Source organism: Salvelinus namaycush, chromosome 34, assembly GCF_016432855.1.
Source record: "Salvelinus namaycush isolate Seneca chromosome 34, SaNama_1.0, whole genome shotgun sequence".
NCBI classification, from domain to species: Eukaryota; Metazoa; Chordata; class Actinopteri; order Salmoniformes; family Salmonidae; genus Salvelinus; species Salvelinus namaycush.
In genome coordinates this window covers 40058165-40081540 of record NC_052340.1, presented here as the reverse complement: position 1 = coordinate 40081540, position 23376 = coordinate 40058165, and the positions used below count along the sequence as shown (strand labels likewise).

At 42.9% G+C, this 23376-nt stretch overlaps 1 protein-coding gene across 2 annotated transcripts in view; it reads left to right on the top strand.

The window, feature by feature from the left end:
- Positions 1-23376, top strand: part of LOC120028602 (SR-related and CTD-associated factor 4-like) — a 54864-nt gene that overhangs the window by 21782 nt on the left and 9706 nt on the right. For both annotated transcript variants that reach the window (XM_038973812.1, XM_038973811.1), the window contains 2 exons: positions 9152-9308; positions 9742-9845. In XM_038973812.1, the coding sequence (XP_038829740.1) occupies positions 9152-9308; positions 9742-9845 (261 nt within the window). The remainder of the gene's footprint in view (positions 1-9151; positions 9309-9741; positions 9846-23376) is intronic.

Sequence of the window (23376 nt, the reverse complement as noted above, 5' to 3'; positions counted from 1 at the left end):
CATTTGAAAGGAAACACTTTGATGTTTGTGGAAATGTGAAATGAATGTAGGAGAATATAACATTATTAAATCTGGTAAAAGATAATACAAAAACATGTTTGTTTTTTTGTACCATCTTTGAAATGCAAGAGAAAGGCCATAATGTATTATTCCAGCCCAGGTGCAATTTAGGATTTGGCCACTAGATGGCAGCAGTGTATGTGCAAAGTTTTAGACTGATCCAATGAACCATTGTATATCTGTCCAAAATGTTGTATCGAGACTGCCCAAATGTGCCTAATTGGTTTATTAATACATTTTCAAGTTCTAGCATTGTATTATTTCACAGTAAAAGCTACTGTAAATTGGACAGTGCAGTTAGATTAACAAGAATGTAAGCTTTCTGCCCATATCAGATATGTCTATGTCCTGGGATTTATTTTTTGTTACTTACAACCTCATGCTAATCATATTAGCCTACATTCGCTCAACCGTCCCGCGGGGGACGACACACCGATCCCTTTGAGGTTTAAACCAAAATATCACAGATGAGGCATGTTCATTCTTCAAGTGTGCCCATGAGAATCTCATGAGTAGACGGTGAGGACATCTCTTCTCTTAGCTCGTAGTGGAAGCAAACTCAAACATTTGTAAAAATAGACTTACCTTGTGAACATAACAATGTATATATCCAAGAAACACAAGGATAAAGTCTCACTTTTAGTAGTTACACCAACTTTTATGCCTGTGCGCATTGCTTCTAAAAACACATCTCTCAGCACCTCACTCACAGGAAGTGTTGCTGTGAGAGGTTGGTTGGCTATAACGTTAGGATTCATATTTCTTTGTGCATTACCAGATACAGTGGGGCAAAAAAGTATTTAGTCAGTCACCAATTGTGCAAGTTCTCCCACTTAAAAAGATGAGAGAGGCCTGTAATTTTCATCATAGGTACACTTCAACTATGACAGACAAAATGAGGGGAAAGAAATCCAGAAAATCAAATTGTAGGATTTTTAATGAATTTATTTGCAAATTATGGTGGAAAATAAGTATTTGGTCAATAACAAAAGTTTATCTCAATACTTTGTTATATACCCTTTGTTGGCAATGACAGAGGTCAAACGTTTTCTGTAAGTCTTCACAAGGTTTTCACACACTGTTGCTGGTATTTTGGCCCATTCCTCCATCCAGATCTCCTCTAGGGCAGTGATGTTTTGGGGCTGTTGCTGGGCATCATGGACTTTCAACTCCCTACAAAGATTTTCTATGGGGTTGAGATCTGGAGACTGGCTAGGCCACTCCAGGACCTTGAAATGCTTCTTACGAAGCCACTCCTTTGTTGCCCGGGCGGTGTGTTTGGGATCATTGTCATGCTGAAAGACCCAGCCACGTTTCATCTTCAATGCCCTTGCTGATGGAAGGAGGTTTTCACTCAAAATCTCACGATACATGGCCCCATTCATTCTTTCCTTTACACGGATCAGTCGTCCTGGTCCCTTTGCAGAAAAACAGCCCCAAAGCATGATGTTTCCACCCCCGTGCTTCACAGTAGGTATGGTGTTCTTTGGATGCAACTCAGCATTCTTTCTCCTCCAAACACGACGAGTTGAGTTTTTACCAAAAAGTTCTATTTTGGTTTCATCTGACCATATGACATTCTCCCAATCTTCTTCTGGATCATCCAAATGCTCTCTAGCAAACTTCAGACGGGCCTGGACATGTACTGGCTTAAGCAGGGGGACACGTCTGGCACTGCAGGATTTGAGTCCCTGGCGGCGTAGTGTGTTACTGATGGTAGGCTTTGTTACTTTGGTCCCAGCAGGTCATTCACTAGGTCCCTCCCGTGTGGTTCTGGGATTTTTGCTCACCGTTCTTGTGATCATTTTGACCCCACGGCTTGAGATCTTGCGTGGAGCCCCAGATCGAGGGAGATTATCAGTGGTCTTGTATGTCTTCCATTTCCTAATAATTGCTCCCACAGTTGATTTCTTCAAACCAAGCTGCTTACCTATTGCAGATTCAGTCTTCCCAGCCTGGTGCAGGTCTACAATTTTGTTTCTGGTGTCCTTTGACAGCTCTTTGGTCTTGGCCATAGTGAAGTTTGGAGTGTGACTGTTTGAGGTTGTGGACAGGTGTCTTTTATACTGATAACAAGTTCAAACAGGTGCCATTAATACAGGTAACGAGTGGAGGACAGAGGAGCCTCTTAAAGAAGAAGTTACAGGTCTGTGAGAGCCAGAAATCTTGCTTGTTTGTAGGTGACCAAATTCTTATTTTCCACCATAATTTGCAAATAAATTCATAAAAAATCCTACAATGTGATTTTCTGGATTTTTTTTTCTCATTTTGTCTGTCATAGTTGAAGTGTACCTATGATGAAAATTACAGGCCTCATCTTTTTAAGTGGGAGAACTTGCACAATTGGTGGCTGACTAAATATTTTTTTGCCCCACTGTATGAAACAAAATGACAGAAATACTTTGAAAACAGCTACTGCAGAATTGATTTAGCTTTAAATCACAGCCAAGACATTGCATTAGTGGCTTTGGGACAAGTCTCTGAATGTCCTTCAGTGGCCCAGCCAGAGCTATGGACTTGAACGATCGAACCTCTCTGGATAGACCTGAAGATATCTGTGCAGCAACGCTCCCCATCCAACCTGACAGCTTGAGCGGATCTGCAGAGAAGAATGGGAGAAACTCCCCAAATACAGGTGTGCCAAGCTTGTAGCGTCATACCCAAGAAGACTCCAGGCTGTAATCGCTGCCAAAGGTGCTTCAACAAAGTACTGAGTAAAGGTTCTGAATACTTATGTAAATGTCATAAAAAAAAAAAAATTGTAATAATGTAGCAAAGAATAAGTAAACCTGTTTTTGCTTTGTAATTATGGGGTGTTGTGTGTATATTAAGGGGGGGGGGGGGCAATTTCATTCATTTTAGAATAAGGCTGTAACGTAACTGTGGGAAAAGTCAAGGGGTCTGAATACTTACCGAATGCACTGTAAAGAGTAATGGCAGAGCAATTATTTTGTGAATGTGTAGCCATTTTCGTAATATTTCAGACTTGTTTTATTGAGGTTTTTACCTGAAATTGCACTACCAGCCTGTTAGATTCTGAATTGTTGCAGAAACTTCCGGCTGCACTGAGCCACGTAAAACTACACTAGCCCATCCCCACCACCTAAAACACGTCAAATGTAGATCATACAAACAGGAGATGTTTTTCCATTTGTAACATTGTGTGGTCATCTCAGAAGTGGCACCATAGGTCCCAGAGTGGTGGGGGAGAATGGTTTTCCTTGGGGTTTTTCCTGATCTGGTAGTAGGCCAACCACCTCCCGGACCAGAGTTATTAATAGCGTATGACAGTAATGAATCGGGTTAAAAAGAAACTGTCGGGCCCGTGCTATGATGTGACTAGATATTTTTTTCTTCTTTGGGTCATATGATTTGGGGTGGCAGGGTAGCCTAGTGGTTAGAGCATTTGGACTAGTAACCGAAAGGTTGCAAGTTCAAATCCCCGAGCTGACATGGTAAAAATCTGTTGTTCTGCCCCTGAACAAGGCAGTTAACCCACTGTTCCTAGGCCGTCATTGTAAATAAGAATTTGTTCTTAACTGACTTGCCTAGTTTAATAAAGGTAAAATAAAACTCCTTTTCCCATGAAAACATTCAAACCTTTTTACCCAGAGACAACTGCAATTAAACATAAACGAACAGAGCTGAGCTGGCTCGATGCGGAGTTCCATGGTGTGGGCCTTTACATCTGCAATGGAAAAAATACTCATACAGTAGGTCATCACTGTTATTTTTGATTAATTTCAGTCAATCATTTTGGATTTAAAAGGCCTAGATAGCTTAGCCACCCGACGTGTGACTATAAACCAAATTTGATCACGGTCACATTTTTTCAGAAGACAAAATTTGCCTATTTTTAGGTAGCGTGTAACGCTTAAACTAAATTGGGATTTTCAACATTTTAAGAGAAAAAAAATCCCTAACTGAAAAAATGTATCACAAATCTACTGCTAACAGGTCCCAAGGGTCATCATAAGGGGACATTTTAAATTGAACTTACACAACAATGCTGTGACGTTAGTAGGACGTCATATGCATCTTTCAAATGATTTGCCACGGATATAAAGCACTCCCGGTAACGGGATCGATATGACAACAGCCAGTGAAAGTGCAGGGCGCCAAATTCAAACAGAAATCTCATAATTAAAATTCCTCAAACATTCATGTGTCTTATATAATTTTAAAGGTAATCTTGTTATTAATCCCACCAAAGTGTCCGATTTCAAAAATGCTTTTCAGCGAAAGCACTACAAACGATTATGTTAAGTCACCACCAAACCACAATAAGCACAGCCATTTTCCCAGCGAAAGATAGCAGTCACAAAAACCAGAAATAGAGATAAAATTAATCACTAACCTTTGATGATCTTCATCAGATGGCACTCATAGGACTTCATGTTACACAATACATGCATGTTTTGTTTGATAAAGTTCATATTTATATAAAAAAATCTGAGTTTACATTGGCGCGTTACATTCACTAGTTCCAAAAACATCAAGTGATTTTTGCATAGCCACATCGTTTCAACATAAATACTCATCATAAATGTAGATGATAATACGCATTGAACACATGGAATTATATATATATATACCTCTCCTTAATGCAACCGCTGTGTCAGATTTCCAAAGAACTTTATGGAAAAAGCAAATCATGCAATAATCTGAGACGGAGCTCAGAACAATAGTAAAATTAGCCGCCATGTTGGAGTCAACAGAAACCAGAAAATACATGATAAATGTTTCCTTACCTTTGAACTTCATCAGAATGCAGTCCTAGGAATCCCAGGTCCACAATAAATGCTTGATTTGTTCGATAATGTCTGTTATTTATGTCCAATTAGCTACTTTGGTTAGCGCGTTTGGTAAACAATTCCAAAGTCACAAAGCGCTTCCACTATAACGTGACAATGTCAAAGTTCCGTAACAGTCAGTAGAAACATGTCAAACGATGTACTGAATCAATCTTTAGAATGTTGTTAACATACATCTTGAATAATGTTCCAACCGGAGAATTACATTGACTTCAGTTGAGCGATGGAACGGAGCTCCCTCTCACGTGACCGCGCGTGTTCAATGCGTGGGCACCTCATGGCAGTGATTACTCATTCCTGTCTCCTTCGGCCACCCTTCACATTAGAGTCATCAGACAAAGTTCTATTGACTGTTGACATCTAGTGGAAGCCGTATGAAGTGAAAACTCATCCATATCTCGCTGTAATTTCATTGGGAGCTTGGTTGAAAATCTAGCAGCCTCAGAAAAAATCCAAACAGGAAGTGGAACTTCTCAGGTTTTTGCCTGCCATATGAGTTATGTTATACTCACAGACATAATTCAAACAGTTTTAGAAACTTCAGTGTTTTCTATCCAATACTACTAATAATATGCATATATTAGCAACTATGACTGAGGAGCAGGCCGTTTACTCTGGACACCTTTCATCCAAGCTACTCAATACTGCCCCTGCAGCCATAAGAAGTTAACGACCGTTCCACAGGTGCATGTTCATTAATTGTTTATGGTTCATTGAACAATCATGGGAAGCAGTGTTTAAACCCTTTACAATGAAGATCTGTGAAGTTAATTTGTAAAACTCCAAGTATCTTTGAAAGACGGGGTCCTGAAAAAGGGTTGTTCCTTTTTCTTTGCTGAGTTCATTATTATTTATTTATTTCACCTTTTTTATTTCACCAGGTAGGCCAGTTGAGAACTAGTTCTCATTTTCAACTGCGACCTGGCCAAGATAAAGCAAAGCAGTGTGACAAACAACACAGAGTTACACAAGGGATAAACAAACATACAGTCAATAATACAATAGAAAATCTGTATACAGTGTGTGCAAATGAGGTAAGGAGGTAAGGCAATAAATAAGCCATAGTGGCGAAGTAATTACAATTTAGCAAATTAACACTGGAGTGATAGATGTGCAGATGAGGATGGGCAAGTAGAAATACTGGTGTGCAAAAGAGCAGAAAAACAAATATGGGGACGTAGTTGGTTGGATGGGCTATTTACAGATGGGCAGTGTACAGCTGCAGCAATCGGTAAGCTGCTCAGATAGCTGATGCTTAAAGTTAGTGAGGGAGATATGTCTCCAACTTGTGGTTTTTGCAATTTGTTCCAGTCATTGGCAGCAGAGAACTGAAAGGAAAGGCGGCCAAATTAGGTTTGGGCTTTGGGGATGACCAGTGAAATATATCTGCTGGAGCGCGTGCTAAGGGTGGGTGTTGCTATGGTGACCAGTGAGCTGAGATAAGGCAGAGCTTTATCTAGCAAAGACAAATGACCTGGAGCCAGTGGGTTTGGTGACGAATATGTAGCGAGGACCAGCCAACGAGAGCATACAGGTCGCAGTGGTGGGTAGTATATGGGCCTTTGGTGACAAAACGAATGGCACTGTGATAGACTGCATCCAATTTGCTGAGTAGAGTGTTGGAGGCTATTTTGTAAATGACATCGCCGAAGTCAAGGATCAGTAGGATAGTCAGTTTAACGAGGGTATGTTTTGCAGCATGAGTGAAAGAGGCTTTATTGCGAAACAGTAAGCCGATTTTAATTTTGGATTGGAGATGTTTAATATCAGTCTGGAAGGAGAGTTTACAGTCTAACCAGACACCTAGGTATTTGTAGTTGTCCACATATTCTAAATCAGAACCGTCCAGAGTAGTGATGCTGGACGGGCGAGTGCGGGCAGCGATCGGTTGAAGAGCATGCAGTTAGTTTTACTAGCATTTAAGAGCAGTTGGAGGCCACGGAATGAGTGTTGTATGGCGTTGAAGCTCATTTGGAGGGTTGTTAACACAGTGTCCAAAGAAGGACCCAGATGTACACAGAATGGTGTCGTCTGTGTAGAGGTGGATCAAAGAATCACCTGCAGCAAGAGAGACATCATTGATGTATACAGAGAAAAGAGCCAGCCTGAGAATTGAACCCTGTGGCACTCCCATAGAGACTGCAAGAGGTCCGGACAACAGGCCCTCCGATTTGACACACTGAACTCTATCTGAGAAGTAGTTGGTGAACCAGGCGAGGCAGTCATTTGAGAAACCAAGGCTGTTGAGTCTGCTGATAAGAATACGGTGATTGACAGAGTCGAAAGCCTTGGCCAGGTCGATGAATACAGCTGCACAGTACTGTCTTTTATCGATGGCGGTTATGATATCATTTAGTACCTTGAGCGTGGCTGAGGTACACCCATGACCAGCTCGGAAACCGATTGCATAGCGGAGAAGGTACGGTGGGATTCGAAATGGTCGGTGATCTTTTTATTAACTTGGCTTTCGAAGACCTTAGAAAGGCAGGGTAAGATGGATATAGGTCTGTAACAGTTTGTGGCCAGAGTGTCTCCCCCATTGAAGAGGGGGATGACCGTGGCCGCTTTCCAATCTTTAGGGATCTCAGACGATACGAAAGAGAGGTTGAACAGGCTAGTAATAGGGGTTGCGACAAAGGCGGCGGATAATTTTAGGATGAGAGGGTTCAGATTGTCTAGCCCAGCTGATTTTGTAGGGATCCAGATTTTGCAGCTCTTTCAGAACATCAGCTGTCTGGATTTGGGTGAAGGAGAAGCGGGGGGGTGCAGAGCTGTTGGCCAGCCGTAGAGAAATGCTTATTGAAATTCTCGATTATCGTGGATTTATCGGTGGGACAGTGTTTCCTAGCCTCAGTGCAGTGGGCAGCTGGGAGGAGGTGCTCTTATTCTGCATGGACTTTAGTGTCCCAAAACTTTTGGGAATTTGTGCTATATGATGCAAATTTCTGTTTGAAATAGCTAGCCTTTGCTTTCCTAACTGACTGTGTATATTGGTTCCCGACTTCCCTGAAAAGTTGCATATCGCGGGGACTGTTCGATGATAGTGCAGTACGCCACAGGATGTTTTTCTGCTGGTCAAGTCTGGAGTGAACCAAGGGCTATACCTGTTCTTAGTTCTATATTTTTTTGAATGGGGCATGTTTATTTAAGATGGTGAGGAAAGCACTTTTCATGAACAACCAGGCATCCTCTACTGACGGGATGAGGTCAATATCCTTCCAGGATACCCTGGCCAGGTCGATTTAAAAAGGCCTGCTCGCTGAAGTGTTTTAGGTAGTGTTTGACAGTGATGCTCACATGAATGTCATGCTGAACATATGTTCATGACCTTGTCACTCAAAAATAATTCCAATTTCATTGCTAGTAGAATAACGTTACAATGCAAATGTCATGTGTAAAATAATTTTGTTATTTTGGAACTAAACCTCCCTTGCACTGCTTTGTAACATATATTTTTGCTTAGTTGTTTCGGTGGGCTAGCCCCTGCTGTCAGCAAAGTGTTCCCATAGGTCGCTTCTGGAGCCAGTTTTGTGAACAAGCTGCGGGTGTATGTTTTCGTTAGAAGCCATGCTGTCTGCAATTTTCTCTCCCATGTTTGCTTCTCAAAAGTGGCTCTTGCTTTGTCAGCTGCATGCACAAGCATAGATAGCCTGGCTAGCTTACTGCTGCCCCCTTGAGAAGACAAGTAACCTGGCTAGCTTACTACTGCCCCCTTGAGAAGACAAGTAGCCTGGCTAGCTTACTGCTGCTCCCTTGAGAAGACAAGTAGCCTGGCTAGCTTACTGCTGCCCCCTTGAAGATTCAGACAAATTAGTAGACAGACTCAACCCTCTCAATCCGTATATGACGTGAGACACATTTGACCGAAGTACCGAAAGTAAAAACTTCTAGTACCGAACAGTTTTTCATATTCTCGTATCGGGAAAAAGTACCAAAGTTTCGGTATAACCATGCAACACTAAAGGCAGCACATACAGTTATTTAAAACACTTTATGCTTAGTGTAACGGATGTGAAATGGCTAGCTAGTTAGCGGTGGTGCGCGCTAATAGCGTTTCAATCGGTTACGTCACTCGCTTTGAGACCTTGAAGTAGTGGTTCCCTTTGCTCTGCAAGGGCCGCGGCTTTTGTGGAGTGATGGGTAACGATGCTTCGTGGGTGACTGTTGTTGATGTGTGCAGAGGGTCCCTGGTTCGCGCCCGTGTTCGGGGCGCGAGGGGACGGACTAAAGTTATACTGTTTACATTGGGTTAAGTAAAATATTGTATTTGTATGTAGATTGCGTGGGCCTTGAACAAGGGTATAAAGGCGACCCATAAGAAGTTCTGGGACGTGGAGCGAGGCGTCACCTACATCCCCTGGAGCAAAGTGAAGATGGAGGAGCTGGAGGGGTATAGGGAGGGAGGCATGCTGGACGCAGACACACTCTGTCCAGGTGAACATCTGACTGCCATCTTCTGTCTTCTACAACTGTTCCGCTTTGGGCTGAATCTCAATTGTCTTCTTTGATTCCTCACTTCCGCTTTCCTCGAACCTCCTCAAAATGCATTGGAGAAGATGATTTTTTTTGGGGGCGGGGGGGGGGGGTTCCTCCCCTTAAACCTTCTCCTCCCAATGCACTTTGAGAAAGTGGGGAAAGCAGATGCGAGGAATCAAGGAAGACAATTGAGATTCACCCTTTGTCTAGATGTGGAATGACTAGGGTAATAACCTGTCCTTTAACAAGGGATAGTCCTACAGTTTTTCCTATTTAGGTCAAGTGATCTAGGTATAAGTATTTGGCACAGAGCTAGGTTATATCTATCTGTACATTGCTGGTGTAGCCTAAGTGTGTATTGTCCCTGATTTTTGATTGGTCTGTTCTTCAGAATGGGGAGATAAAGTGAAGGAGCTGACTAAACCAGGAGGACTGAACAATGGAGGAGGAGTGGACGCCATGGAGACCGAGGGAGCTGCCACCGCCCACGTACAGGTAACACCCACTACAGGGGACCCAATGAAACACACCGCAGACAGCAGGGTCCCAATTAAACACACCAGTCTGGGTGTTCTGTCTCACCGTAGTACCTCACCATCTCTTAGGAAGCAGACTTTTATCCAGAGGTTTTGTGCCTTGGTTGTCTATTTTTATTTATTTTTAGCTGTTATTAAAATTGCAGGTTTTATAAGTATTCGTGTACATATGCATACACTTTTCCTCAACACAAATGCAACAAAGTATCTTTGAATAAGTGGACCAATAAAAAAAAAAAATGATTTAGTTGTATCATGGTGATTAGTATTTCAAAGGTATTCACTCACCTCAGTACATCACCTATATATATATATATATATATATATATATATATATATATATATATATATATATATATATATATATATATATAAACACAAAGGTCCACATTGAAAGGCTGTTGTATAGCTTTCCTCCTGTAGTAGTAAGTGAACCAGTCTGAATGCAAGGATCCAGTTTCTGCCTACATGATTGATGCCTTTACTGGGTTTCACAATACTCACCAATAAATGGAAGGCAACTTCGTTCTTCAGTTACTTGTCTTTTTCCACTTTGTCTCATCAGAAAGGTGCCTTCCTTGATAGTAAGATATTAGGGACGGTCACATTGGTCATTGATGCAGATGAAAACAGTTTATTTATTTTTTTGCATTAAAATAAAACCTTTTTTTTTTTTTTTTTTTTTAAAGCTGATATGAGTTTTTGAATATGGAGTTTCCTACTTGTACCACCTGGTGGGTTTCTATCTCTGTTTATATGTTTCACCGTCTTCCTGCATTTGCTTCAATATCAAGCCTTTTTTTATTTATGCCTGTTCAAAGTCCCTATGCCTTACATTGGGGGGGAACCCCTTGACTGACATTAGTTTGAATAGAATGTCATTCTGAAACGGAGGACTGACCTCATGTCTGAATGCACCATTCTGGAATGTGTAGGCTGAGAAGTCCACGTGTCGCTGTGCACTAAGTCCACAAAGTTTGAATATTCTTACTATCATGACCGATGATCTACGCAATCATGAATATAATTTTAAATAACTGAACATTTGACTCAACCCAGAACTTAACAGATGTCCGAGTAGATCCAGCAGTTACACATTTTCTTAAATATGACTTTCATTTTATTTATTCAAAATAACGTTAGCAAACAGGCTGCTGTTAGTGTATCGTAGATATACATTTTATTTAACCCTTATTTTATCGGGTAAATAGGTTGTACCAGAGACTTATGCTTCTCAAGGCAGATACGGGTTGTACTGGTACGGACAATTGTGCTTGAAACTGTGTTCCTAGTACATACACATGAACACATTAATCCTGAAAATTGTGGCGGAACACAGGCTTATGAATGTCTTCAGGCCTAAAACAAACTTTGTCTACCAGCCACTCAGGTTTTTTAACTGATAAAATATTTTTCCTGCATTAATTACACTAAACAATATGGGTGAGCTTTCTTAGTTTCTCTAAAATAAGTAATGTATTACTATTAAGAAGTAATGTGAGCGATAGCTCAATTTAATATTTTGTGGACTCGGTCTTTCAAAACCAAAATGTCACAGGTGAGACAAATGTTCAGCTGCCCCTTTAAGGTTACCTTGGTAACGGGGTCGCTCAAGTAATCACGTGACTCCAGGGTTTTTGGAATCGACTCCCAACACCTGTGGTTGGAGTCCAAGGAGTTGACTCTTGCTGGACACGCTGAAACGGATACGTACACACCACGTCATTATGGCGGAGTCCTACTAGGAAGACTACATCTGCATTCTAGAGGACTGGCATGAACATAATGCTGTCCATTTGCTCATCAATTTAGCCTATAAAAGGCGTATTCTGTTTTAAAGGTGATGTGTAGGAACTAGAATATTTTAGTGATGTTTCTGCTGTGTGCATTCTTGATCACATGGGATGATGCGGAGCACTCTAAACTGATAAGCCTATTCTTTGCCATGTTATATGGCCCTATTGGACGGGTATTACTAGAGACGTTGGTTATGTAATTATTATCCAATCGTGCGTTATTCCAGAGGACCATTCACACAGGATTCGTTTTTCCAAACTGTCCCCTGTAATTATTTTTTATTTAATTGACTCGTGACGGAAGCATGTAGGTTTTTCTTGTAGACGTGAAGCAATTTCTACGTCATGTCTAGACGACAACAGGCTACACTGAACACTCGTGCTTGGCTGCCAAATGTATAGATATCCCCATAATATTTAAATTGATGAAGTGTGATCATAATCATTATTTTAGCAATCCATGGTAGGCGTCATTCTTGAATAACAATGCCCCCCCACCGTTGATTTGAGCTGCTGAACCGTATTTGCACTTGAGATATTGAAAACGTTTCGCGTGGATGCCTAGCTTTGCGATCTATTGCCTAGGACAGGGCTCTGCAACCCTGTTCGTGGAGAACTACCATCCCTATAGGTTTAAACTCCAACCCTAATCTGGTGCATCTAATTATACTAATTAGCTGGTTGATAAACTCAATTAGGTTAGTTACAACTGGGGTTGGAGCGAAAACCTACACGAGTGTAGCTCTCCCGGAACAGGGTTGGAAAGCCTTGACCTTGGACATCAACAGCCAGCCAGGGTTTCATTAAATAAATTATAGACAATACTTTTTATTGCACATTTAGGCCTAATTTTAAACTGATGTATTTGGTGATGTTCGACATCAATTCACTAGCACTATGAAACATAGCTTAGCCACATAATCATTGATAGCCTAATATATACTTTTGGTGAATTTACGAGGCATTGCTAGACCAGACATTGCGAGATATACAGATTACCAAGATATAGCCTATGAGCACGTTTCTGACTGTCTGCCCCGATCCCCCCTCTCCCTCGCTGGCTATCCTGCTCTTTCTCTTAGCTATGAAAAACGCTAGTGTGTGTGTGTTCAGTTTTCGGTCTGTTGCTTGTAGACCAGCTCAGTTTACTCATTGATAGACTGTAATTTAGTGAACTTTTCGCAAGAAATGACTAAATACAGAATTGCGATTAGCGTATTTAATAACACACCTACATCTTTTGATTACCGATACACGGTTCCTGGTGGAATCGACGCTTGACACAGAAATGTGAGTCGACACTGGCAGTCGACGGGCGCAAGGAGTCGGAATCTAATCGTTTGGGAGTCGACTCTCCTCCACTTGTGAGAATCTCACTAGGAGAGGGCGTTGACTTCGCTAGCGGTGGAAGCAAACTCAAACATTGAAACAGTGGTGAACAAAACAATGTAAATATCCAAGAAACACGACCAGAGTCTCACTTTTAGTAGTTAGACCAATTTAATTTTATGCGCATTACTTCTAAAAACAGATCTCTCAGCACTTCACTCACGGTGCACACAGACCTCCAGCAGGAAGTGTTGCTGTGAGAGGTGGGTTAGCTATAACGTTAGGATTCATATTGCTTTGTGCATTACCAGATATTAAACTAAATTGCAGAAATACTTTAAAAACAGCTACTGCAGCATTTATTCTGCTATAAATCACTACTTGCACGTGCCCATATTTGACTTTTGACTATTTGTATGAAATGCTTGCACCGTAGAGCCCCCCTGTATGTGACCACCCGCCAACATGGCTGGTGAATTAGACATTCATAAGGCGTCCGCATTCTTCCCAGCCGAAACAGTTTGGAAGAATTTGTGCATATATTATGACGTTTTGTACTTCGGTAAGTTTTTTTTCCGGCTGTTTGGGCACATTTTTCTTGAGGCAAGCCAAATGCGGAAGCCGAAGACTACACCACTACGTCGGTGATTGGTCAACAGTAGGGAGTCAAAACTATTTTGTCATGCAGTGAGAGACTAGTTTTCATGAATACTGCACCAAACATTTTAGATGTAAAATTGCGCGACTAAAATCTCCTCGGCAAAAACCGTCAATGTAATGACAGATTTCTTAAATTATCTTCGATTAATCCTGACTACATGTATTCTAGGCACCAGCCGAACTGAAGCATGCTGACGCCAATTACCCGCCAATGGCAAATTCTACCCGTTCTACCTGTTTTAAATATTAGGCCCTGCTTCAGAACCAGGGTTGGGACTTTTAGAAGGGATGAATGAATACACGCTCATTAGAAGGAAGAGAAGATTATCAAATCCTCTAAATGTCCTCTTTGCTGTATGAACATTTTTCAGGAAAAGGTAGGAATTTACTGCAATATTTTATCAACAGCATATATAGGTTAAAAATAAGTTGTCAAACCTGCCTAAAACATCATTTTTATTAAAATCTATAACAAGAAACAGAATAGTTGCTAGATGTGTATTCTTCATAATGTTGCTTAACAAAGGTTTGCTGCTCACTACCGTATACATTTTCAAATACTTCATATCTCCTAGTTCAGTATCATGACCCCATACAGTCTAACTGAAACTCACTCCACCCTGAAACTGATTCTCACGCTCATCAACTAGTCTTAACTGGCAGCTGGTTTAAGCCGAACAACTTGAGGTTATCACCCAGGTAGGTGAATGAGGTGAACCCTGAAGATAAGCTTCACAAAGACACCTGCACTGGTATTCCCTTTTTTTTTGTAGTCCCAATCTGTGGCACCAACTGACACCATTGTCAGTCGTCGTCAGTCTCACGAGGCCTCACTAAGGTGAGTGTTTCTGGACGTGGACATCGGAGGTCCCTCCCTCGCTGGGACTGTACTGAGGAACCGCCAATGGTTGACAGGTAAAGGTGACACTCCCATTGGAAATTTACCGGATTGCTGTCATGATATTTTGGGGGGGGGTCAAGTCCCAGGAACAACTGAACAAGCCACAGTTGCTCTAATTAATCTTCATCACAATTCAAGTTTGCAACAAAGGAACTGAAATTGGTGTCGGAGCAGAACAGTTAGTGCATTATGTTGTTCCTGCGATATCAGATAATATCTTTACTGGTTTACAATATTCCAGTGGTAATCCGTGTAGGGCTCTCATGAGGTGGGCCGAAGACATGATGCAGTGAACTGAAACAATGTTTCGCCAATGTCCAGAACTCCCAGCTGATCACAATGTATGAAATTACCATTGATCACTGTCTGACACTAGCTCTTATGTTTTTCAGGCCATATCAAACTATTTTGATTAGGTTACGTACTTTCCATAGTTGCAGTGAAACATTTCTAAATATATTTATTCATTTAAAACATTCAACAGTAAGGAAACATAATAATGTTCTCATGTCATGTAGCTTCAGGTATGTTTAGTGGGCAGAAAAACAAAACATAAAAAGACTGTTGGCTACTGTGGGGGGGGTAAGCAATGACACTGGCGTTAGTGCTGTGGGTTTAGCAGGAACGAAGGAGTGAAACCGCCTGAGGGCCCCACGGTGGAGCTCCACCACAGGATCTTCTGCCGGGGGAGTCTGAGACCTGGGTAAGGATAGACCCCCTCCCTCTTCTACCCAATGCCTAACCTGCAGTGGCCTGATGGCTGCGTGGTTATGTAGGAATTAGTTTGTTCAGTTTCATCTGATCATAAGTGTACGTTATGCAAATACATATAAATACTATATTGAGCACCTAAACATTACTGCTTATAGCTTGTACATCTTTCACTGACGAGGTGACATCCTATTGGATTTTTGTACAGAATCTTACTCGATTTTTTTGGGGGGGGGGGGGGGGGGGGGGTCTATATTTCCACTCATAAGAAAGCAGTAGGGAGAATTTAATTTTGTTCTAGTCTGAGCCTGTTTTCACACTATGGTGAACTATTCATGGTTATATTCTTGTATTAGTTGCATTGCACTCTTTTGGATCATAATCCTCAGCTTGTATGGTGTAGCTATAGGAAAGCGTGTCTACTGAAATACAGGGGGGGGGGGAGAGTGTGTCTACTAAAATATTAGGGGGGGAGAGTGTGTGTACTGAAATACGGGAGGGGGGGGGGGGTTGCTGTGTGGATGTTCCTTAGTGTCACAGATCCTCTTCTCCAACCTTTACAATTGGGGGACCAAAAAAAATGTGAAACTGATCTTGGATCAGAGTTCAGGTACAACTTTTTCCTACTTCTTTGGTAGCAACCAATGATGTGTATAAACCCTAGGTGACTGACAGGGAGCCCTGTATTGAAGCCACTGTGCAGCCATCTTGGTATTCCAATGTGAAGAAAAAAGATTTAACTGTAGAAATGCATGTATTAATGTCTACATTTGTTTTTTTTTGTCAGGTTTATTATATTAGACACCTTAATGCGTACTTTGTTTACTTCACATACAATTATAAAAAATAAAGTATTTATTATAGAGAGTACTAATGTTACTTTCCCCACTAAAACAACAAAAATCCTTAAATGGATGTAATGTTGTCCTTTTTCCCATTTCATTGAAATACTGTAGAATTCCATTCATTACTATGGAGGACTGTTCCTACTGGGGAGTACCAAAATGTCCGACCGGTGGCTTTAAAACCTCTCAATGGCCAATACACAGCATTAGCAATCCTGGCTTTTCTTACACGTGGTCCCGTGTGGCTCAGTTGGTAGAGCATGGCGCTTGCAACGCCAGGGTTGTGGGTTCATTCCCCACGGGGGGACCAGGATGAATATGTATGATCTTTCCAATTTGTAAGTCGCTCTGGATAAGAGCGTCTGCTAAATGACTTAAATGTAAAATGTAAATGTTATACACCATTGGTTGTTACACTGGATGACTGATAGGGGGTGCTGTTTTGAAGCCACAGTGCCTCGAGGCACTACCTGTTTTTTCCACGTTTTATTATATTACAGATACCTTAATGCATACTTTTTACATTATGTGAGCTAAACAAAAATGGAAGAATTTCTAAACAATTTCTTTTAAAGTATAATTTTAAAAAAGAAAGTATTTTACTTTTGTTACTATATTCTTCTGTCCTTGAAACATTTTAATTTTAACACTAGAATTCCATTCATTCCTATGGAGGACTGCTTCTACTAGGGAATGCCAAAATGGCCGACTGGAGGCTTCAAATCCTGCCATTGGCCAATACATAGGGTGAATTTGGAATAAGTGGAACAATTTTTGCGTTTCTGTCTTCTGCAACCTCTTTCGACATCTATCCAGCATATTAGCTCAACGCATGATACATTTCTAAAATCCTCAAGACGTTCCCTAATCACCCCAAAAAATATATTATTCATTTTCACAGGTGGCATGACACACCCATTTGCGTACACCATGGGTCAAAACCATATTTAGTAGACTGGGACAGCAGGTTTGATCAAATGGGACACCATTATTACAGTCCTAATTGTACCCAAATGACAATTCAATTTTGTGTGATTAGGAAACCTCTGAGGATAATATGTGACGGATGTCTGAAGAGGTCACAGGAGACGGAAATGCGAAGTGTCACGCTTTTTCTGAATTCACTCAAATAACAGTACTAATAACAGTGTTACAATAAAAAAAATTGTCAGGACAAGAAACCACAGCCCTGCCTAAGCTCCGTACATTAGTCCCTAATGTACACTGGTTCTCTTTCCTCCTCTAGCTACCTCCACGCTGTCCCACTTTAGCTACCTCCACGCTGTCCCACTTTAGCTACCTCCACGCTGTCCCACTTTAGCTACCTCCACGCTGTCCCACTTTAGCTACCTCCACGCTGTCCCACTTTAGCTACCTCCACGCTGTCCCACTTTAGCTACCTCCACGCTGTCCCACTTCAGCTACCTCCACGCTGTCCCACTTTAGCTACCTCCACGCTGTCCCACTTTAGCTACCTCCACGCTGTCCCACTTTAGCTACTCCACGCTGTCCCACTTTAGCTACTCCACGCTGTCCCACTTTAGCTACCTCCACGCTGTCCCACTTTAGCTACCTCCACGCTGTCCCACTTCAGCTACCTCCACGCTGTCCCACTTTAGCTACCTCCACGCTGTCCCACTTTAGCTACTCCACGCTGTCCCACTTTAGCTACTCCACACTGTCCCACTTTAGCTACCTCCACGCTGTCTCACTTTAGCTACCTCCACGCTGTCCCACTTTAGCTACCTCCACGCTGTCCCACTTTAGCTACCTCCACGCTGTCCCACTTCAGCTACCTCCACGCTGTCCCACTTTAGCTACCTCCACGCTGTCCCACTTTAGCTACCTCCACGCTGTCCCACTTTAGCTACTCCACGCTGTCCCACTTTAGCTACTCCACGCTGTCCCACTTTAGCTACCTCCACGCTGTCCCACTTTAGCTACCTCCACGCTGTCCCACTTCAGCTACCTCCACGCTGTCCCACTTTAGCTACCTCCACGCTGTCCCACTTTAGCTACTCCACGCTGTCCCACTTTAGCTACTCCACGCTGTCTCACTTTAGCTACCTCCACGCTGTCCCACTTTAGCTACCTCCACGCTGTCCCACTTTAGCTACCTCCACGCTGTCCCACTTTAGCTACCTCCACGCTGTCCCACTTTAGCTACCTCCACGCTGTCCCACTTTAGCTACCTCTACGCTGTCCCACTTTAGCTACCTCTACGCTGTCCCGCTTCAGCTACCTCCACGCTGTCCCGCTTTAGCTACCTCTACGCTGTCCCGCTTTAGCTACCTCTACGCTGTCCCGCTTTAGCTACCTCTACGCTGTCCCGCTTTAGCTACCTCTACGCTGTCCCGCTTTAGCTACCTCTACGCTGTCCCGCTTTAGCTACCTCTACGCTGTCCCGCTTTAGCTACCTCCACGCTGTCCCGCTTTAGCTACCTCCACGCTGTCCCGCTTTAGCTACCTCCACGCTGTCCCGCTTTAGCTACCTCTACGCTGTCCCACTTCAGCTACCTCCACGCTGTCCCGCTTTAGCTACCTCTACGCTGTCCCGCTTTAGCTACCTCTACGCTGTCCCGCTTTAGCTACCTCTACGCTGTCCCGCTTTAGCTACCTCTACGCTGTCCCGCTTTAGCTACCTCTACGCTGTCCCGCTTTAGCTACCTCCACGCTGTCCCGCTTTAGCTACCTCCACGCTGTCCCGCTTTAGGTACCTCCACGCTGTCCCGCTTTAGCTACCTCCACGCTGTCCCGCTTTAGCTACCTCCACGCTGTCCCGCTTTAGCTACCTCCACGCTGTCCCGCTTTAGCTACCTCCACGCTGTCCCACTTTAGCTACTTCTACGCTGTCCCGCTTTAGCTACCTCTACGCTGTCCCGCTTTAGCTACCTCCACGCTGTCCCGCTTTAGCTACCTCCACGCTGTCCCGCTTTAGCTACGTCCACGCTGTCCAGCTTTAGCTAGCTATTGGTAAAGGTAAAAAAAAATGTCAATACACATCATATTGCCGCCTTTTTAAAATGTATTTTCATGCACCAGTACATATTATGCACATTTACATCACAATTTGGCACGGTGCATTATTTTACAGTTTTATAAACAGCTTTTTTTCTGTTTTTGATTTTGTCACTGATCATAGTGTGCTTCGCCGGGTGAGCTTCCTGTTTTGAAGTTTGCTCTGCCTCCCTCTATGATGTCACAGCAATGAAGTTAGTTAGTTTTGATCATGCGGTTTCTCTTAGCCAAAATCAAAACTATTGTTACTATTTTCAGACCACGAAGTAAACGCGTCAGGATTAAGCTGTCCCCAGTTTATTTGATGCCCCACTCTTTCTGAATTCATCCGAGCATCAGCAATCCAGGATGTATATACATCATAGGTAGCAAAAGGGATGTAAATTACACATGCGATGTGACCATGTCAGAGAAAATTAAGCATTTTTAGTCTATCCAATGTTTTCTGTGAATACTTATTTACTCATGTTTCTATGTCTACTTCTATTCCCACTGGAGTAAAGTAAAATGATTTTACAAGCGCTACATTCACTTGAGTACAGAGTTGGAGGACTTTACCCAGCCCTTGTTAATCAGCTGTCTTTATTAATGAAGAGAGGAAATTTAAAGTGGAAATCTGTGAAACCCATTGATTTTTGAGAAATATAACTTATAAATATGCCTCATGAGTTTAGTTCAACTGTCTACCCATCAGAACCCCAAAATATACAGTAAGCTTGTTTGTAAACAATAATTGTAAAGCAACACTATTCCTTCAAAACATGACTAAAACCACCATTTTGATCTCGTGGATGATCAGTTCTTTTGTCCATAGTCCCTTCTATGAATTGAGTGGTTGCATTTCTCCAGCCCCATCCCTAAGCCGTTTACCCCCAAAAAGGTGGTGCGGTGAGGGCTTTGTTACTGTTTTTTAATCACATATTTCCCCTATTTTTTTTTAAGCTGTATTTGTTAGGCTTTGAACTGCTGAAATATTGTCAATGAACTGACTATTGTCAATGAACTGACTGCTCGTGTGCAGTCCTGATTTTATAAGCTTTTGTATCTGACATCCCAGGTTGTTTTTATTAAATTAATTGCCACAATTAAATGAAAGGAAATAAGTTGTGCATGCAATGAAACAAAAGCTAGTGTAATACAATCCACTAATATTTAAACTACAATTTCCCTTCAACTATATGGTCAATACATGTTAATGGTTACATTAGATGTGTAGACAATTTATAGAAAACTGAAGAGAACTCGGAACAAGTACCGTGAGTAATGTATATTTTATGAATCATTTGTTTATGAATAATTCTTTATTGATACAAAAATGTACACATTTTGTGTGAATTTATGATCAAACAGGGTATCCTTTTCTCCAAGAGGAGATGATTTGAGGGATGTTACCTTCAGATATTGTTTGTATAGAAAAAAATTAACACAACTTCTGAGTATGACCCCTGTACAATAGTGTTTCTCAACCTGGTCCAATGGAACCCACAGGACTGCGTCTGTTCCAGTTCAGCATGATTAACCCACTTGATTCAAATAAACCCCAACACTAACGCAGCTGATTTTAATTTAAGCCATTGATTAGTTGATTCGGGTGTGTTTAGTGCTGGTCTGGGACAAACATGTCCACACCTGAACGTTCCCCCACCCAGGATTGTAAGACTGGTTATACTGCCTTACCAAGCAAACAGCTCATAGAGTGAAACTGAGAAAAATGAATTGTCGACAGATCATTGGAGATGTGGTAATCTTATCTTACTATGAGGTCGTTTTGTATTCATATTGTCCCTGACCTCTGACATAACCTCTGACACTAGACGGCAGTTACTGCCTTCTTGCTTGTTACATCCACTGGAATACATTTCCAAACTTGTGTTTTTAATATATTTATTTGTATGTGGCTGTTAGTGTCATAGTTTGATACTTGTATCAGCGAAGAACAATAAATAATACCGAGGTAAACCGTAGACACTGCAGGCCCAAGCTTAGTGACACCGAGGTAAACCGTAGACACTGCAGCCCCAAGCTCAGTGACACCGAGGTAAACCGTAGACACTGCAGGCCCAAGCTCAGTGACACCGAGGTAAACCGTAGACACTGCAGCCCCAAGCTCAGTGACACCGATGTAAACCGTAGACACTGCAGGCCCGAGCTCAGTGACACCGAGGTAAACCGTAGACACTGCAGGCCCGAGCTCAGTGACACCGAGGTAAACCGTAGACACTGCAGGCCCAAGCTCAGTGACACCGAGGTAAACCGTAGACACTGCAGGCCCAAGCTCAGTGACACCGAGGTAAACCGTAGACACTGCAGGCCCAAGCTCAGTGACACCGAGGTAAACCGTAGACACTGCAGGCCCAAGCTCAGTGACACCGAGGTAAACCGTAGACACTGCAGGCCCAAGCTCAGTGACACCGATGTAAACCGTAGACACTGCAGGCCCAAGCTCAGTGACACCGAGGTAAACCGTAGACACTGCAGGCCCAAGCTCAGTGACACCGAGGTAAACCGTAGACACTGCAGGCCCAAGCTCAGTGACACCGAGGTAAACCGTAGACACTGCAGGCCCGAGCTCAGTGACACCGAGGTAAACCGTAGACACTGCAGGCCCAAGCTCAGTGACACCGAGGTAAACCGTAGACACTGCAGGCCCAAGCTCAGTGACACCGAGGTAAACCGTAGACACTGCAGGCCCGAGCTCAGTGACACCGAGGTAAACCGTAGACACTGCAGGCCCGAGCTCAGTGACACCAAGGTAAACCGTAGACACTGCAGGCCCGAGCTCAGTGACACCGAGGTAAACCGTAGACACTGCAGGCCCGAGCTCAGTGACACCGAGGTAAACCGTAGACACTGCAGGCCCAAGCTCAGTGACACCGAGGTAAACCGTAGACACTGCAGCCCCAAGCTCAGTGACACCGATGTAAACCGTAGACACTGCAGGCCCAAGCTCAGTGACACCGATGTAAACCGTAGACACTGCAGGCCCAAGCTCAGTGACACCGAGGTAAACCGTAGACACTGCAGGCCCGAGCTCAGTGACACCGAGGTAAACCGTAGACACTGCAGGCCCGAGCTCAGTGACACCGAGGTAAACCGTAGACACTGCAGGCCCGAGCTCAGTGACACCGAGGTAAACCGTAGACACTGCAGCCCCGAGCTCAGTGACACCGAGGGTAAACCGTAGACACTGCAGCCCCGAGCTCAGTGACACCGAGGGTAAACCGTAGACACTGTTGTTTTCGCTTTAACTTTTTGCAGTTACTGCAAACATGACCCCCCCCCCACCGTTTTCACCTCAACACACGAGGCAGAATATATGTCCACATGAAAAGCATGTATTTAATGTATAAAAAATGTCAACTCATTTTCGACCAAATAGTATTTTGCTTGGTAGGGCAGTGTAGACCATTACTTACTAGTCTTTTGCTTGGTAGGGCGGTGTAGACCAGTTACTAGTATTTTGCTTGGTAGGGCAGTGTAGACCAGTTACTTACTAGTCTTTTGCTTGGTAGGGCAGTGTAGACCAGTTACTTACTAGTCTTTTGCTTGGTAGGGCAGTGTAGACCAGTTACTTACTAGTCTTTTGCTTGGTAGGGCAGTGTAGACCAGTTACTTACTAGTCTTTTGCTTGGTAGGGCAGTGTAGACCAGTTACTTACTAGTCTTTTGCTTGGTAGGGCAGTGTAGACCAGTTACTTACTAGTCTTTTGCTTGGTAGGGCAGTGTAGACCAGTTACTAGTCTTTTGCTTGGTAGGGCAGTGTAGACCAGTTACTAGTCTTTTACTTGGTAGGGCAGTGTAGACCAGTTACTAGTCTTTTGCTTGCTAGGGCAGTGTAGACCAGTTACTAGTCTTTTGCTTGCTAGGGCAGTGTAGACCAGTTACTAGTCTTTTGCTTGCTAGGGCAGTGTAGACCAGTTACTAGTCTTTTGCTTGCTAGGGCAGTGTAGACCAGTTACTAGTCTTTTGCTTGCTAGGGCAGTGTAGACCAGTTACTAGTCTTTTGCTTGCTAGGGCAGTGTAGACCAGTTACTAGTCTTTTGCTTGCTAGGGCAGTGTAGACCAGTTACTAGTCTTTTGCTTGCTAGGGCAGTGTAGACCAGTTACTAGTCTTTTGCTTGCTAGGGCAGTGTAGACCAGTTACTAGTCTTTTGCTTGCTAGGGCAGTGTAGACCAGTTTACTAGTCTTTTGCTTGCTAGGGCAGTGTAGACCAGTTACTAGTCTTTTGCT